This window comes from Caenorhabditis remanei, chromosome V, assembly GCF_010183535.1.
Source record: "Caenorhabditis remanei strain PX506 chromosome V, whole genome shotgun sequence".
NCBI lineage: Eukaryota > Metazoa > Nematoda > Chromadorea > Rhabditida > Rhabditidae > Caenorhabditis > Caenorhabditis remanei.
In genome coordinates this window covers 13,955,454-13,972,734 of record NC_071332.1, presented here as the reverse complement: position 1 = coordinate 13,972,734, position 17,281 = coordinate 13,955,454, and the positions used below count along the sequence as shown (strand labels likewise).

Genomic DNA, 17,281 nt, shown 5'->3' with positions numbered 1-17,281 from the left:
TTATTTTCAGTTACATTATGATAAAGTGCAGAAATATGTTCATAACTTCCTACTGGCATAAGAAGAGTTTTTTCTTGAAAATGCAGGTTTCAGTGCAGATGAATTTTGATCAATCAGCCTGCTCTGGAAACTTTTTTCTACTGAATCAACATTCGAGGCCATTTGGAAACGACGAATTCATTCCCTCTGAAACTACTTCACAATTAGCAGACGTGTTATCAGCTCCATTACGTCAAACACTCCAGTTAATTAGCCTACACAATTCATGAATCAATTCGTCTGGATTCCTATTCATTTCATCACCCTTTCGTTCATGTCGCCAACTCATCAACCCCAAAAAACCCGACCGCCATTAATCTTCTCTCCCTCATCTTATCAATCATTTCCTTTCCCTCTCTGATCTCGTCGACTGGAAGTGCAAGATAAAGCAACAACTGTTCTGATATCTCTCTTTTTTCCGTTTGATTGGAAGTGAGAAAATGTTCTTTTTTAGGGGTGCCCATGGAGGTTTCCGGGGAGGTTTTTGAATCTTTTCGTTTCGAATTCCCACAAAACAAAATATGAAAAATATCTGTGAGTATAGGGGGAGAGAAGAGTTTCGAAGAGCTCCCCTCCCATCCCAACACACATGTCGTTTCTGTGCAGTTTTGCGGCAAAAAGTGATGATGGGTTTTGAATTACCGCCTATTCCCTCCTATCCTACTTCTTTCTTCTTCTGATTCCTTCCCGTGGTGCACATTCATATGAGCTCTTGCCCGCCTCCGCCTGAAGGCATTCTTTTCGTTTATTACACTGTTCCGTTCTTCTTCTCCTTCTTCCCTCCTTGTCGTTTTGTTTCGTACGGCACAAAAATATAGAGATTATGAAAAATGGAGAGAGGAGAGGAGGGAAAACAGAGAAAAACATGTTAAACTTTGGTTTTAGTTTTCAGTTCCATCATCATCTTTCGAGAAAAATGAAAGTGAGCTTCTTCTTTTCCCGTCGGCTCATTCTGCCATTCAGTCGGTGAGCAACCCGGGGGATATAGTTGACTGATCAGTTAGCCTTGTCTCACAATCCTTTTTGCTATTCTTATTCTGCTACCGTAGTCTTATATCTAGTCCTGGTCATTAGATCGACATTTTTGTAGTTATATGACTAGGCTACAGTAATCCCATCCTTCTACAAACCTTGTCTCTGAGACGTCTTCTATTTCTCAGAATTCGTCGGAGGCATGACAATTCATTGTCTCTACTCCTTCCTTTCCTATTTTTGCGTCTTACACGCTTTACTAGTGCGCTCAAGGTGTCTCATTTTTTCAAAAGACGACGAAAGTCTTTCTCTACAACTTGAGCACTTAAAGTACCGTGATCTATAGGCTCCATTCTACTTTTCACACCGTTTTCGTACTTTTGCTCTCTTTCTTCTTTGTTTTTTTGCTCTTTTAACACATTCCACATGTTCCTCCTCCTCCTACTCTCACATCTCAAGCTAATCAAGATTTATTCACTTCTCTTCTCCTACTTTCTCTTTCCACGCCCCCTTCCTATCTTTCTAATTTATAGGTCATTTCTCCATCCTCAACACCAAAATGCTGATCGAAGACGAGAACATCCGTTACGGCGGAGCTCAGGCTGATGATGCCGGAGATGTAAGTTCCTTATTGCTCTAGGATGATTTCATAACAATTCTGGTTTCCAGGATGCCGCCCGTAAGGCTCAAGAGCGTGAGCTCAAGAAGGCCGAAGTCCGTAAGAGAATGGAGGAGGCAGCGAAGAAGGGATCGAAGAAGAAGGGTTTCTTGACTCCAGAGAGAAAGAAGAAGTTGAGAGTGAGTACAGTAACTCATGACAAGTACCGTAATCCGAATAATGATAGACTTGAGAGATGATAGACTTGAGAGATTACAAAACTGTTCAGAAAGCTATATCAGACAACACGTTACAGTGATATAATCCCGTGAACATCTAGGTTAAATACTGTAGAAACAAAAAACATTGTTGTTTCCCACACTCCTGAACTCTCAAAATCCACGTATCTAATTTTCCAGAAACTTCTCATGTTGAAAGCCGCTGAAGACTTGAAACAACAGCAAATGATGAAGGAGCAAGAACGTCAAAAGACCCTTCAACAACGCATCATCCCACTTCCAGACGTCGAATCAGTCAACGATCAAGGAAAACTCTTGCAGATTTATGAGGATATGTTCGCAAGAGTCTGTGCTCTTGAGGAGGAGAAATTCGATATCAACTTCTCTGTTTCTCAAACTGAGGCAGAAATCAATCAATTGACCATCCAGGTCAATGATTTGAGAGGAAAATTCGTGAAGCCAGCACTGAAGAAGGTGTCGAAATACGACAACAAGTTCAAGTCGTCTGGAGAAGGAAAGGTATAGTTTCACTTCTTCTTCTTAGAGTTACATTTTACACAGCAGCAATATTTCAGGAGAAATCAAACTTCCGTTCCAACCTGAAAGTCGTCAAAAAGGAGACAGATCTCGATGAGATTATGGCCAAGAAGAAGGGACAAACCGGAGATGGAAAGCCCGAGTGGTCGAAGAAGGAGAATAAGAAAGAAGAAGAAGCAGCCCCAGCTGAAGAGTCAGCCGCCCCAGCTGCAGCCGAAGCAGCTCCAGTTGAAGAAGCTCCACCAGCAGAAGAACCAGAAGCTGAAGAGGAAGAAGAGGAGGAGGAAGAGGAGGAATAGAGTGGATTGTAGTATTATCTTTTCTTGCTTCATATATATTCATTATTCTGCTTTTTTTCTTTTCTTAATTTCTTGGTGGATGGATGGTCAAATAAATAATGATGAAACAAGGGAATCATATTTTCCAAACGTTTTTGGGAATGAAGAAGCTTTTTGAATACAACTACAGGGATGTTCAGATTTTCAGATTCTAGGTGGAAAACGAGCCAAACTTTCAGGATTTTGATGAATTCAGAAGTCTTATTTCCAGTTTTTGGAATTCCTGACACATTTCATTTCGATTCACTCATTTCCCGTGAATTTCTGTACTCGCTCGTTCACTAAAATCAATTATCAACTATATTTTCTTTTCCATAAGACAAAAAACACCCTATTATATTCCCACAATACATTCCCTATCCCTCTCTTCTCTATATTTTTGACTCACCATTTCTCTGCCACAAAACGTCCAATGTTTCATCATCACACAGTCCCAATTGTTCTGTACTCCACCATTTTTCTCCCAGAAATGTCGTGTAATTCTCCGAAAAATCATCCAAAGCGAACATCAGAATATGTTGACCTTTATTCAGAATCCATGCAGTCAGAATCACTCCGATTAGGCCCAGAAACTGGCGAAACGAGAAGAACGCCATGGTTTTCTGGAAAGAGAAAATATTAGTGGAAAGTGGAAAAATAGGGAAAAAGCAAGGAAGAATCTGGAACATAAAAATAATTGAATCGCTGGAAAAAAGACGGAAAAAGAGGAAACATACCAAGAAAAACAATCAATTGTTTGATTTTTTGATTGAATTTTTGCCAACAATGCCAAAAGCCACGAAGCACCAGAATGGGAAGACAATGACCGGGGCAATTGGGAAGCATTTTCTAAAAGAATTTTCGGAAATCAAAAACTTGGAGGGACACGTGGATTTGAAAACTAGCACGTGGAATCTCTGAAATTTGTTGTTGAGGGACAAAGGGAATCTGAAACTGTCATATTTGACTTTGAAAATAAAACTCATATTCAGAATAATTATTTTAATGTTCAAAAAAAGAAATTAAGAAAAACTCGATGAGCATCTTTGGGAAAAGAATCACACCTTCGAAAAAAGTAGCATTTGAAAGAGGTAGATCAGCAAACCGGCAGCTCATAAGAAACATCTACGGACACTTGTTGACGAATCACAATTGTTTGTAAATAGAATTTCTTCATTGTATAAATGATCCGAGTTTGCGAAGTGAACCTACTCTGAAATATCGTCTTTCCTTCTCTGAAACCTTCCTCCAAAACTAACATTGATTCATCGTTTCATTCATCGTTTCCATCTTCCAAATCCTTCCATCAAATAACTGAAAATGAATCCAAAATACTGCTCGGATATCTGTTTATTACAACATGGAGGGTGAGACTGACGAGTCTCTTCATGATTAGCATGATTCTCTTCATTGCAGTTGTCTATTCTTGTCTTCTTTTTTTGGAAGACATGCTCTCATTTATATACCCACGGCTAGACAAGCAGCCGACAGTTCACGGGTTCCGCCAGTCATCGTAGAATGAGCAGATGAGTGAGAATACTTTTATATCATATGACTACCCAATGAATTCTTGTTTTTCGGAAATGAGTTACCTATAAAACTTTATCAGTTTTCTGTCCATTTACAGCTTTGTTTTCCCTATTGCCTATCACGTTTGTATATCCCAGAAGAGCGGATCACAAAATCCATTTTCATCTGGGTATTTCTGGACACTAATCAATTTCTTCAATTTTACCATTTTGTTTTTTATTGCTTCCAAAGCTCTTATTTCCAATGTTTGATGAATTAAAGTGCCATTTTTGTCTCCAATAAAGAAACATTTTAGAATCCATCAACGTCTTCTTCTCCTTTTTCCAGAAATGTCATCTGACGCCACGACTACAATTTCCATTCCATCAAATTTCTGTCATTTTCTTTTTTCTTCCCTCCTCTTAAATTGGTATTCATGAGCACACTTCAGGGAGAGAGGACCACTAAAAAAGGGACATTACACAATTGAATCAAGACAAAAAAGGAGAGGAGGAGGGGCTTGTTGTACGAATACAAAATGACAATAATGACAAACTTTTCAAATTGGAAAGTTGTTTCAGCAAAGTTTCAGGAAGTTGCTCTTTTTGGGGTGTCTAGACTGCTTATAAAAAGTTGGCACATTGCCAGTAAAAAAGAGCAAGAATTCGGGGTTTGATTTCCTTCTTTTGTCTTCTGATATCGTTGATTTAATTTAATTTAATTTAATTTTAATTTATTTTTTGATTTGAACTACCAAGTTAGCTATGTAGTCCAATTCACATTTTGTTTTAACTTTATTTCGTTTTCTCTCCTTCAAAAAGATTTCATTTATCAAAATCTCAAATTTCCACGTTCCTCTTCAATTAGGAATTAATTCATTTCCAAATTCTATTTTTTTTCGAAATCTAAACTGAAATTAGAGGCAATTCAATTTTCTTATTTCGTCTTCTCCTAAATCAGAAGGATTTCTTTATTTATACAACTTTCTTGAGTGTTTTTTTCTTTTCTCCAAAAATAGGGAAGATCCAATTTCATTTATCTTCTTCCTTCCCAATCTTGATCAAGAATTTCATTCTCTCTGTTTCGGACCGAGAAGGAAAAAAACTAATCAAGTAAATTAGCATATTGATGAATTCTTGGGGTTAACTATGTGTAACCCAGAAAGAATACACGTCATTTCATTCACTTTTTTCTGGATTTTCCCACGTTTTTCGTTGTTTTTCATAACAAGAAACTCAGTGGTACGAACTGACTCCAGTACATATTTCTATTGTTTTCCAAAAATCAACTTTTTTGAAATTGTGAGATAAGTTGTGTTTTGAACATTTGATCCTCTTTTTCTATTCAGAATGTCAGATTCAGAATTCAGAATCTGAATAAAATTAAAATCCAAAATTCAGATTCCTGAATTCAAACTTCAGGATTAAAATCTGAATTTCAGATGACGTCCAGAGTACAACAAGAATCAAAAATCTCGGATTTCTGACATTTCTTTATGTTCTTTCTTTCTCTTTCTTTGTTTCCTGAGAATTCAGCTTAGAACTCAAGGTCATTATTTCTGTTTTCTTTCGGCAAATGATCTGTAACGGGAATATGTGTTCTATTTTTGGTAAAGTGTAATTCAGTGGTATAATTTTTATGATTTTTGGAAAAACTTAGATAATCAACTAAGTAGGCAACCAAGTTATTGGTTTCAGATTTTTCTGTTACCGTCTGAAAAAATTCTCACCCTCTTGAATTTCAAAATCACAAATCCAGATGAAGTTCAAGAGAAAACCAGAGTTTCCGAAAACAATTATTTTCAAATTTCTCACTAGAACTTTATCTGTGAAAAGTCAGAAATAAATAAGATTCAATCCCATCATTATTTTTCAAAGCCTCTCTATGACAGTGATCTCTTCCGGAGGTATTTCAGTTCCTCCTTTGTTCAACTTTTAGAATATTTGAAATAAATTTTTTGCCAGATATTGAACTACTTCTGTCCTTAATCTCCTTGGTTTCTATTCAAAAGTTCTGGAATCTCATGATGTTTTCTTGTGAGGGGAGACAGAGATCAGGCAGTAGGGAAACAAGAAACATAACATGTAGGAAGTGGAAATTTCAATTTTTGAAAATCTCATTGTTTTTTTTATTATCAAAAATCTGATTCTAGAATTAGTTCCTGGTAGATCCAGTTCAATCAATAAAAAATGAGCGAAAGTTATAGTTTCCGATGAATTTCAAACAGTTTCTAACACCTCAAAAAACACAAGTGTCTTCCTGGATATTTTTAAAAAAAGCGCTATAATTATTTTGTGTCTGAATGCTCCATAATGACTTCGAGAGAAGACCGAACACATAATAAGGCAGCCAATCATTCTTTCGTAAAAATATAGTCAAAAACAACTCATAACTGCTCCCCATCTCATCCATATACTGCAATTTCAGCAGCTTTCTCCCATCCTGATTTCCTATTTAGTTTTTTTTTCTGCTACCCACGAGATATTCTGCAGCAAGTTTCATCACCGGAACCTACGTGTTTCCTTTTCTATTTAGTTTCATTCTCTCGATTCTCATTTCACCCTGACTCCCACGTCTTCTTCTTCTGACTCAATTTCTGAATCCCCGTCGCTTTGATCTATTTCGATCTGACAAATGGCTTCCGGTGCTTTCCCTCCTACTTTTCCGGCTGTTTCTTTTCTTTTTTTGGTAGGTCAGATGTTCTCTTCCGGGTGGGTGGAACTCTAAATTTCTATGAATTTCTGAATGGAGGAAGAGCGCCGAGAAATGTCAAATATTGGATGCAGGTTGTCAAATGAATACATGTCCTTTACGTTTGCAGACTCATTTTGGATCTTTGGCTCTTCCAGGGCAAAGAATTTTATAATAAGAGCTTAGTTTTGATTTCGAAGACTGGAATAGGAGGGTTATAACTCTTGGAGTATTGTGTTGTGTTACAGTATCTTTTTATTTTCCAATCTGACTTTGTGTATTCTAGTTTAATTGCCATTTCTTATTACCCGTGGCCTACCTTTTAGTGATCCTGCGTCAGAAATAATTTACGAAATATTGTTGAACCTTTTTTTTCAATAACTTTAACCATTTCTCTCAATTTGTTTCTAGGTTGCTCATCTCTCAATTCAAAAAAATTTTCAAAATTATATGTCGTCTTCCGTGTCAAAATCATCATCACCAATTTCTGTTCCGTGACAATTTCGAAAATTAAAATTTATTTCCCCAAATATTGGAAGACAAATCGAATGAATTATTAATGAATGCCTCATGATCTTCATTCTTTTTATTTTAATCAGATCAGGCGGAAACTAATTTTGAGGAATTTTCGAGAATAAAAGGAAGATTTTTTTGCAGAATCAGGATCACTTGACTTAATTTTCAGTTTGAAAATCTTCTTCTGGGGTTGTGGCCTTTTGATGAAAACCCTCTTTTACTCAGAAGTCCGGAGAAAAAAAAGTCCAAATTTCAGATGACGTTCAATCGGAATTCTAGGCAATCGTGATATTTCATTCACTTTCTTTTATTTAGGGTTTCCTTTGAATTGTGCGTATTTCTTGTTCTAAATTCACAACAAATCCGTAATTAAAATTTTCAAAATGGGAAATAGGGTCCTGTTGGAGTCACCTCGTTGTGTCGGAGGAATGTAAGGATTCAGGAAATGAAATTTATGGAATTTTGAGTTGCATTTCGGGAAGAAACCTTACGCCGGAGTTGAGCAGATGAATGAAGAGACTGTGTTGATTCAATCTGCGTTATTTGAGTTAAACAGTACTGTACTTATATTTTTGCTATTGAAAATTGTTTCCTTTCATAAACTATTTTTTTGTGAAAAATATAAAGTCCCGAAAAATCGACCGAAAATCTTGTTCAGGGAAGTAAGATTTAGATTTGAACGTTATTACAGTTCGTGATGAACTACATCTCGATTCGGTATTCTGAAGCTTCCGTTCTAAACCGGGAGATTCAAATTTTCTAAATCACCTATCTATCTTCCTGTTTCATATCATCTGGCGTTATCCGAAACTCAACTTTAAAATTTCTCGAAAACTCTGCAAACAACCTCTTCAGCTCTCTTCTCCACCCTTTAATCCTTACCGTTTCAACTCAAAAACTCTCTTATCCTTTCAAAAAATCCGAAACTACTATAAATCAAGTGTGACGTTTTCTAATCTTCCAGTTGCTTCTTCTGATGACGTGACGTCATCACTCATCTGAAGCCCCGCCCACTTTTCTGTCCCCTCCCTCTTCTATATATTTTTCACACTTGAGCCCTCTTGAGCCCACTTTGTCGCCTCAGGGTTTTAAGTTTTGCTCTTTTTGTGAACTCTCTCTCTGTTTCAAATCTCCTTTTATTACGTTTCAAGTATCAACTCATTCATTTCAAATTCTCAGAGATGCTCCGTATACTATTGCTCCTTCTGGTCGTCTTGGCTTTGGTTCACGTCACCGTTCAATTCACTTTGGATAAACGAGGTACTGTAGTTTATTGTTTTCTGAAGTTTGGTAAGGCTATAATTTCACATCGAAGATCACTGATTTCTAGTTGATAAACAAATAAGAATCTCCATTAGAAGACGTTTCCGGTAATTTAAGCTAATCCTATCAGCTTCAATTTGATTTGAAGACAACAACAATTCCGTGAATTCCACTGGTAAACCATGCTATTTCAGCATGCCTTTAGGATCCTAGTTTCTCAAATTGACAAAATCACAACTTAATGAAACTCGTATTCATTTCAGGCGCCGCATGGTTCCTCCGTCCCAACTGGAAGCCACCAACAAAGAGATTCTTCTATCCAGACGGTGCCCGTGTCGCTGCTATTGCTCCAAATGAATTCGATCAATACATCATTTACTAACTTCTAATATCTTCTTCTTTTTCGCTTCTTGTGTCGTCCCGAATTCTTTGAAAAACAAGCAATCAATAAATGCGATGGTGTGTTGTTCCGAGTTTCAAAGTTTTATCAAGATTATACAAAAATAGAAAAGCAATGGGAATAATCACAGCAAATTATAGCTTCTGAGCAGGTGTCAGGAATGGAGAAAGAGCATCGAGAGCCCAGAGAATGTTGCCTGTGAATGCGTCGATGTTGGATCGTGACGAGGCCCAATCCGATACGGACAGAGAGATTCTGGAATTTGTATTTTATTTATTTAAGAAATCGAGGTTGTACCTACCTATTCTTTCCAATCCTATAAAAACATCCATAACCATCGGGTCTCATCGCTGCCACGTATCCCATTGCTCCCGGTTGTTCATTTTCCATGTACCCAATAAAGCTTGTCGACAGCAAAAAGTTTCCGTCTCCGCCGGTTCTTTTCCACGTTTCGTCTGTCAAGAAAGCAGGAATCGCTCGTTTTGGACCACATCCTTTGTTCATAATTGTCAATGTTTGTTTGAGTCCGAGAAGGTGCCGATCGAAACCTGAAATAATAGAATTTCAGATTTATAGGTCATTAGAATAAGAAACCTCTTCCATCCATGCAATCGGCCATCAGTTGGTTATGGGCGTTGATGGCAGAGTCGAATAGCTTCTTGAGATCTTCTTTTTCGGTCTGAAAATGCTTGAGAGTAAAGACATCCGGACACCCAGACAGACAGACCTTCTTTTCTTCTGTAAAGGCTTTGGCAAATCGAACAAACTGTTGAGTGCATCCACGTACTGTTTCAGTCCGCCCATGGAAATATTTTCTTGTTGAGGCGGTTTCATAGATTGGAGCGAAGCTGAAAAATACAAAATCTCAGCGGAAACTGTTAGGAGAGCTCACCATCCATGAGTTTTCAAAAATGCCAATTGTAATGCCAACTGTACTACAGTATCCGAGTAGACCTTTGCAGTCCGGCACAAGTCGTTTCCGTATCCATAGAAGTGAACAGGGCGGGCACGGTAGAGTTGCTTCTGTAAACGAAGAAGTTGTGGAAAATAAGTGTCTTTCGAGAACTTACACTCTTATAAAAGTCGACATCTGCCTGTGAGATGGCATGTCTCAACGCTTCATTCAACTCGAAAACTAGTCTCTCAGGGAATTCAAAGTGAGCATCTGATCCTGTTTTCGCTGGGTGCCACAGTTGTTTTCTAACACGAGAAGCTGCGTAATCTCCGACTTGCAAAAGGACAATTGCATCGATGTTCGAATGCTGGAATGTGAACACTTTCAAAGGTGAGGGGTATAGAGAATCATGAATGGAAACGAGTTTCCCTGGTGTAACCGTTTCGGAAGTCAATTTCTTATCCTATGAACAGTTCAAGATAAACTTACATCTCCTTGTACCATAACCTGCGCATCCTCATATACCGTAATACTGACTGACTTATCTTGCCAGACAAACCAACTTTCGTCTTGAAGTGCATTCGTGATAAGCTGGAAACAAAAAAATATATATATATTTCTTCCTGTTTTCCAGTTTCTTTCTTTACCTTCTGATGATCATTTCCCGCATTCTTTGGTACCAATGACATGAACAAGATGCTTGTTTCAACGTCTTTCAGGTGTTTCATGTTGGATCCACTCACGCGAAGCAACTCGTCACGGTTCTGGAAAAAAAACGAGGGATTACTGTAGGTCCCGGAGACGATATGGTATACCGCTGTCCAAACATCTCGATGAGTTGATGTCAGTTTGCTAACACATCCAGATGACTCATCGGATGAGTTGTCTTTTACGAATTTCAACATCTGAAAGTCTTCTTCGGATAAGAGGTCGAAGAGGCGGGGCTTACATTATAAAGTTCATCTGGAGTCTTGATGGAATCATCGTCCTCATTCAGAATATTTAGTTTCCAGAAGCATCCGTTACAGCAAATAATCACATGGTTTGGTGTGTCTCCTTCTTCTTCTGAAAAGAATCTGTCTGTGTGACATAACGTCCAAATGCAACTTCACCTGTTGTTTCGGGTCAACGTCCAAAGTCTCCCCATGAAAGTACATCAATAAAATTTGTTAGTTTGTGTCTCAACAACTACACGTGTGTCTTTACCTTATCATTTTTATAGCACAGTCGTATTTTCACACCTCTCCAGCCGGCAATATCACTTTTAGAACCCGTAAAAATTTGATGGAATTCTAGTACACGTTATGATTCAAAAAGAGACAGTATCCTTCTGGATTACAATATCCCCTTACTCACTAGTCTTAAAATATCGATCCATAGTGTCTCTTGGCTTCTGAGGTGTACGATTCGAAGAGAACAAATGATGGAATTGATCCATGTCCCAAGTGACACCACGGGAAGATGTTACTGGCCATTTTCCACTGAAATATTCTCAAGATTTCTAGAATTATTCGGAAAACTAACTGTCTAATCTTATCCCAAACATTGAGCCAATGATGAAGAACATCAGCTGCTCGACTAATTTGTCCTCCATCAACACAGTTATATACCGTATTCAATGCTCCGAATGACACGTATGGAGCCAGAGGATCACGGATTTCGGTGTAGACATTGTACCACCAGTCTTCGAGCTGAAAGTATTCGATTTCCAAAGATGTTCCTAGACATGCCAACTCACCCAATTCTTATGATTCTTTGATCGATTCTCGAGAGCTTGTTGCAATTGAGCGCCAAGTTCGGAGTGTTGGAACTCATGAGCTTCCTTTTCAACACGTTTCTTTTCGTCGGTAGTGAGAAGAGCGGATGCTGGAAATTTATGAATATAGATACATTGAAAACGGTCAGTTACAGTACCTGAGTCAATATACTTCTCCAATGTCTCCACGAGATTTGGAACGGGAAGATTCGGAAGTTGATCTTGGCGTGAGAAAGTGGACATGTTTGAGACGAGGAGTTTCTAGAAAAGTGCAATTAGAACGGTTGGAAAAGAAGACAAAAAAAGAGAGACAGACCGAAAAAGATGGAAAATGTAGAGTCGAAAACAAAAAGAGTGACAGGACTGATAACAAAAAATAGGTGGAAAACTTGTTGTTTATACGTTCAAGTTTTGGATTTCAAATTTTGATTTACAAGTGGAGCGATTGCAAAAACAGATATTCTGCTCCAATCTTTCAAGGTAATCTAGAGGATGTTCAAGTTGAAGGAACACAGAAAACTATTTACTAACGGAACAAAGCTTTTGAAAAGACTAAGCCAGTGTTAAACTTGGCACAAACCGGAAACCGGACTTCCAGATCTAGATAGATAGCTTCGAAATAGTGATTCATTGTCATTAATTCTGATTCTTACCATTACAGACAGTTCTTACAAGGGAAGTATATGACGGACCGAGTTGAACTTTTTCTATAAATTTGACCGTAGGTAATTTGGACCTTGAGGATTCGAAATCTGCAATAAAAATCTGCTAAATGCTCATGTGAACCGAGTTATGGCCCGTCACACTTTCCTATTCTTTCACATGGTTTAGCTTTTCACGTGAATTTTCAATTCACCAAATATTCTACTGAAACATTTGACGATTCATAACTCGGTTCACGTGAGCATTTAGCAGATTTTTATTGCAGTTTTTGAATCCTCAAGGTCCAAATTACCTACGGTCAAATTTATAGAAAAAGTTCAACTCGGTCTGTCATATACTTCCCTTGTTAGAGAATTGGTCACACCGGTTTTCAAAAAAAAAACCTACCGTAAAACCTGTAATAGAGGTAGCAAGAGGAGCCTCCTATCTCGGCGGTCTTTAAAGATATTAAAATGTTTTCAACTGAAGGAATATTCTATGAATTCTAAACTATATTTTGTTAGTTAGCACCTTTTAGATATTTCCTTTGGGAACAGAGATATACGGCTGTGAACAGGTACCGCTCTATTACAAGTTTTACGGTGTATGCGCAACTTGCATTCAACTAGAAATCATATACCGGGAAAACGTAGCATTTTTCAAACTTTACCAAATCTATGAGAACGAGATCTGACCCTCTCTCGAATACACTACCTCTTCATCCAAAACATACCGTACTCTCTCTGAATTTCAGAGCCTAAAACTGAAACTAACAATACGATTCCCCCTACAAAACTAGTAAAACTGAAACAGTCGTAAACAAAACAAAAAAGTGAAACATATCGAAAATCGGCCAAAAATTGGCCCCAATCTCTCTCTCATTTCTCTCTTTTTTCTGTCAGAAGGCGTGCCAATTCTGTTTCTCTGCGTCTCTTCGATTCCTTATACTATCTCATCACAATGTATTCCATCGACTAGATTGTGGCCTTTTTTCTGTTATCTCTCGATTATCTATCACGTTTTTCTCATATTATCAGTTATTCTTGATATCTTTTGATGTTAGTTAGGAAGTGGTCAGATGTACCTAGAACATTAAGAGAAACAGCAAGTCCTAGAAATAGCAAGTCCTAGATCTCGAAATTTCGATTTGAAAACAGCTGAAACTCAATCAGGAAGAATTAAAAGACTAAAGTTCCGAGTGAAAGAGAAAGTGTAAACAGTGTACTAATACCGGGTAACGGTCAATGTGCACAAAAAACGTGATAAGGTGCTGGAAGAGTATGACCTAAACAAGGGGCGGCCCTGATGTTAGACTACAACTATTGACTGGGTTTGTTCTAATTGGGTGCCCACTTATAGAAACAAATAGCCGATTTTCAATAGTGAAAGAAAAACAACAATGGATTAACCAAGAAATTGATTTATGAATCATCGGAAAAACACCAAATGAGCGAAATATGTGATGGTATCGGTTTGTTTTCTGTAGGCTGGGAGCGAAAATAAATAAAGTATAGACAATTTCGGGAGTAATTTAAAATTTACAAAGATTCATAGGTCGACTTGCGATTGTGAGAGAGAAAGGGTTTTAAATAAAAGAAAATGGGAAAAGAAAGATATTGTTACTATGATTACAAAAAAAGGGGTTCAGGCTTTAAAGAATTCCGGGCAATATGCTCATTATGCGGTGTCCATCGGGGTATCGTACACAACCGCTCGCTGAGACTCTTTCAGCACATCCTCGGCCAATGTCTGAATTTTTATAAAATAATTATAAAGCTTCATATAATGATCAATCATACCTCCAACTCCTTATTGTGTTTAATGGTGTTATAGAGATCCAAATACTGTGGATTTCTCTCAACATCTGGCAATCTCGTCTTCAACATGTAGGCAACCCGAATTACTGCCTTCTTCAACTCCTCCAATTTTTCAATCTCCTGTTTAACGGCGTTTCCACGAGGACGTACGTTCAACTGAGTCTTCAGTGGCTCACAGATACGATCGATTCGTTGAAGTACTTGTCCTGGAGCAAGATTGGCAACTCTTTGAAGAGTGAGGTAGTTGAGAAGTTTGATGTCATGGTTTTGATCAGAGAGTCCACATTCCATGACTGTTAGGAATTTAGTGATGTCGATCTTGTCGACACAGCTCTCCAGAAGTGTGAACATGCTGAAAATCAGAATTATAGTTATTTTCAAAGTTGATGACAGGGAAAACTTACCATTCGAAGGCACATTTTCTCAAATCGAGACCCTCATCAACAAGATGTTTGAATGGTCCCATTTCGACTTCCTTGATAAGTTCCTTCCGGAGGCGGGTCTCTTCATAAATCGAGGGAAGGAAGTCTGGAAGAAGATCTCGGATGAGAGCAGGCTTGTTGTGCGCAGCAGAGTTGAGAACGACAAGCGCCACACGGCGAACTTTGAGATCCTCATCACGGATAGCGATAAGGAACTCTCCAATATGCTTCTGCAGAGAGATGTCAACAGTTCTCTTCTCATCATTAATCATGAACTTGATAGAGGAAACAACGGCTGATCGGATAGCTGGATCTTCTGATTTCATGTGTTCTTTGAGTTTTGGAAGAAGAACGTCAGGATCGAAAGAGCAGAGGCGTCCAAGACATTCAGATACAACGCTTCTTGTTCCATCTTCGGTTCCGGCAGCGTTTGACAACAGCATTCCCCAAATGTCTCCGATGGCTGATCGGAAAAGTGCAGTAGATTTAGAAGACTCCTCCACAGTAGATTCCCAAACAATGACCTCCTTCAATGCATGCAATAGAAGGTATTGTTTCTTTGGTTCTGTTCGAATCTGACTCAAAATGAAAGGAAGATACACATTGAGGTTTCCAACAGCCAATGCTCCAAGTGTCTGCGCAGCAGCAGCTTTGAGATCTTCATTGAGATGATTGAATGCTTTGATTGCAAGTTCTTCTGGTTTCACTGCGAAATCATCTCCATATGTTTCAGGGACACGACGGCCGAGTTCTCCAAGAGTGATCATTGCGAAAAGACGAATTGAATCAGAAACTTGCGATACATGAAGCTGTTGAGCAATTTTCTTCGCGAGTGAACGACTCTTCTCAATGTTTTGTGTACTTTCAGTAATAACAGCAGCACATGAGGCAATTGCCAATTGAGCCTGTCTCGAAAGTGGAACATTGTCGTATACTGGTGACGTTACAGAGTCAAGAAGTGACTCAAATGTTGGTTTTTGTGGGAAATCAGTCTTGACGATTGCGGTGAAGAGATGGAGAAGAGATTGAAGAGCCGCTCCTTGAATGAGACATGATTGCAAAAGTTTGATGATAGCTTCGAGAATCGGCTTCATGTGAACAGACACACAGGTTGGGAAGTTCAAGAAGGCATCTGGAAAACTTGAATTATAATAATATTACAAGAGACTCTGAACTCACAAGTAAGGCAGCTGAACGACTGGTTAGTGATTTGCAAGTCACTGTCATTAATCAATCCAGGCAGTTCTCCAAGCACTTGGGTCAACTCTTCCTCTGGAATTGCCGACGGCGGTGTATGCTTCATAAGTTTTTCGACAAAGTTCAAGCAAGTCATCTGGAAAGAAGTTAATAAATAAAATGTTCAAATTAAGTAAATAACTCACTCTCAACGATCTGGATGTTTTCTTGATGTATTCAACAACTTTCTCGAGAATGGTTTTCGTTTGTTCCTTACTGAAAACGACTCCCGCTACGACCATTTGAGAAGAAGCACGAAGGGCTCCAAGGCATGTCATTTCACGACCAATTCTTTCAGTCATCTTATCAAGAATTGCAGGTGTTTCATTCTTCAATTGGTCCTTGAAAGATGACAACAACATACTGACAGAACTGATTGCCTTCTCCCTAACTTCTTGATCAGTATCATTCGCCAAGAACTTCTTCTCAATGACATCCAACAATTTTTTAGCTTCTTCATTTCCTCCAGCTGAAGTCAGCTCTTTGAGCACTTCAATGTACTTGCAAGATACAGCTAACCCTTCAGCTGACACTTTGTAGAAGTTATCAGAGATCGAACGAGTCATCACGGTGGTAATAGGATTCAAGAGCCTCTGGAATTTAGCAGGTTCATTGAGTGACAATGCTTTCGAGATGAAGCCAAGAACAATCATTTTTCCTTGAGCAGTTGCGTTCTTATCGGTGAGAATACCGGCGACTCCTGGGATGATTTCATCGAGAGAATTCTCCAAAACAGGTGGATAAGCACGGATGAGTGCAGACAATAACTCAATACATTTTGGTCCCGTCTTTGGATATTTCTTCATCGATTTTGTAATAGAACGAAGAAGCAAATCCTTTTGCTCGGCCAATGATTGGATTAAAGACAATTGACTCTTCGAAAGATAGTTGGTAGAAAACTTAGTGTCTCCAATCACAACGATATCATCAGTGACAATAGAATTCTCATCAGTGCTGACGATTCCTTTCTGCAGGTCTGGAATCAAAATGGCAATTTGATTGAGAAGTGCAATGTAGATAGAGAGGATTTCAGTTCTGACAGTCTCCTCGCGCTCCTTGAATCTTCCAATGATGATTGGTCCAATAGTTTGAGAGAGAAACAGAATAGATTCACGATGAGATGAGACCATTGCTTCGAAAGCTTTGGCAGCAGCACGGCGAACTTTCCAAGTAACATCTTCATCATCGCTATAGTCCTCATCTTCATCGTCTTCGTCGTCTTCCATCTGCTCGTCTTCATCTTCATCTCCATACTCATAATTTGGATCGTAAGACAATGCTCTTGTCAGTTGTTCAATGACGTCTTTCTCGAAAGCAGCAACTTCTTGTGGACTTCTGTACAAGAAAACTTCTAAGCCTTGAAGTGAAGCTTCTCTCAGATCATCGTTCTCTGATTCCGATTCGTCATTAGCACTGAGGAATCTGATGAGAT

The 17,281-nt window shown here is 38.5% G+C and overlaps 3 protein-coding genes across 3 annotated transcripts; 1 reads left to right on the top strand and 2 right to left on the bottom strand.

The window, feature by feature from the left end:
* Window positions 1-1,570: 1,570 nt before the first annotated feature.
* Window positions 1,571-2,684, top strand: GCK72_019821 (uncharacterized protein; the record flags this gene model as incomplete). The annotated part of the gene is made up of 4 exons (XM_003115953.2): window positions 1,571-1,630; window positions 1,681-1,809; window positions 2,029-2,367; window positions 2,424-2,684. The coding sequence occupies 4 exons, from the start codon at window positions 1,571-1,573 to the stop codon at window positions 2,682-2,684; spliced, it is 789 nt and encodes a 262-aa protein (XP_003116001.1).
* Window positions 2,420-3,319, bottom strand: GCK72_019820 (uncharacterized protein; the record flags this gene model as incomplete). Its single annotated transcript, XM_053733245.1, has 2 exons — window positions 2,420-2,646; window positions 3,112-3,319. 2 exons carry the CDS (start codon window positions 3,317-3,319, stop codon window positions 2,420-2,422), a joined length of 435 nt encoding a protein of 144 aa, XP_053582158.1.
* A 5,896-nt stretch (window positions 3,320-9,215) lies between these two features.
* On the bottom strand, window positions 9,216-11,975 carry GCK72_019819 (uncharacterized protein; the record flags this gene model as incomplete). Its single annotated transcript, XM_053733244.1, has 14 exons — window positions 9,216-9,336; window positions 9,383-9,629; window positions 9,676-9,760; window positions 9,809-9,929; window positions 9,974-10,104; window positions 10,152-10,343; window positions 10,466-10,567; window positions 10,624-10,740; window positions 10,792-10,881; window positions 10,926-11,041; window positions 11,333-11,457; window positions 11,501-11,667; window positions 11,715-11,842; window positions 11,891-11,975. The coding sequence occupies 14 exons, from the start codon at window positions 11,973-11,975 to the stop codon at window positions 9,216-9,218; spliced, it is 1,827 nt and encodes a 608-aa protein (XP_053582157.1).
* Between the last annotated feature and the right edge of the window lie 5,306 nt (window positions 11,976-17,281).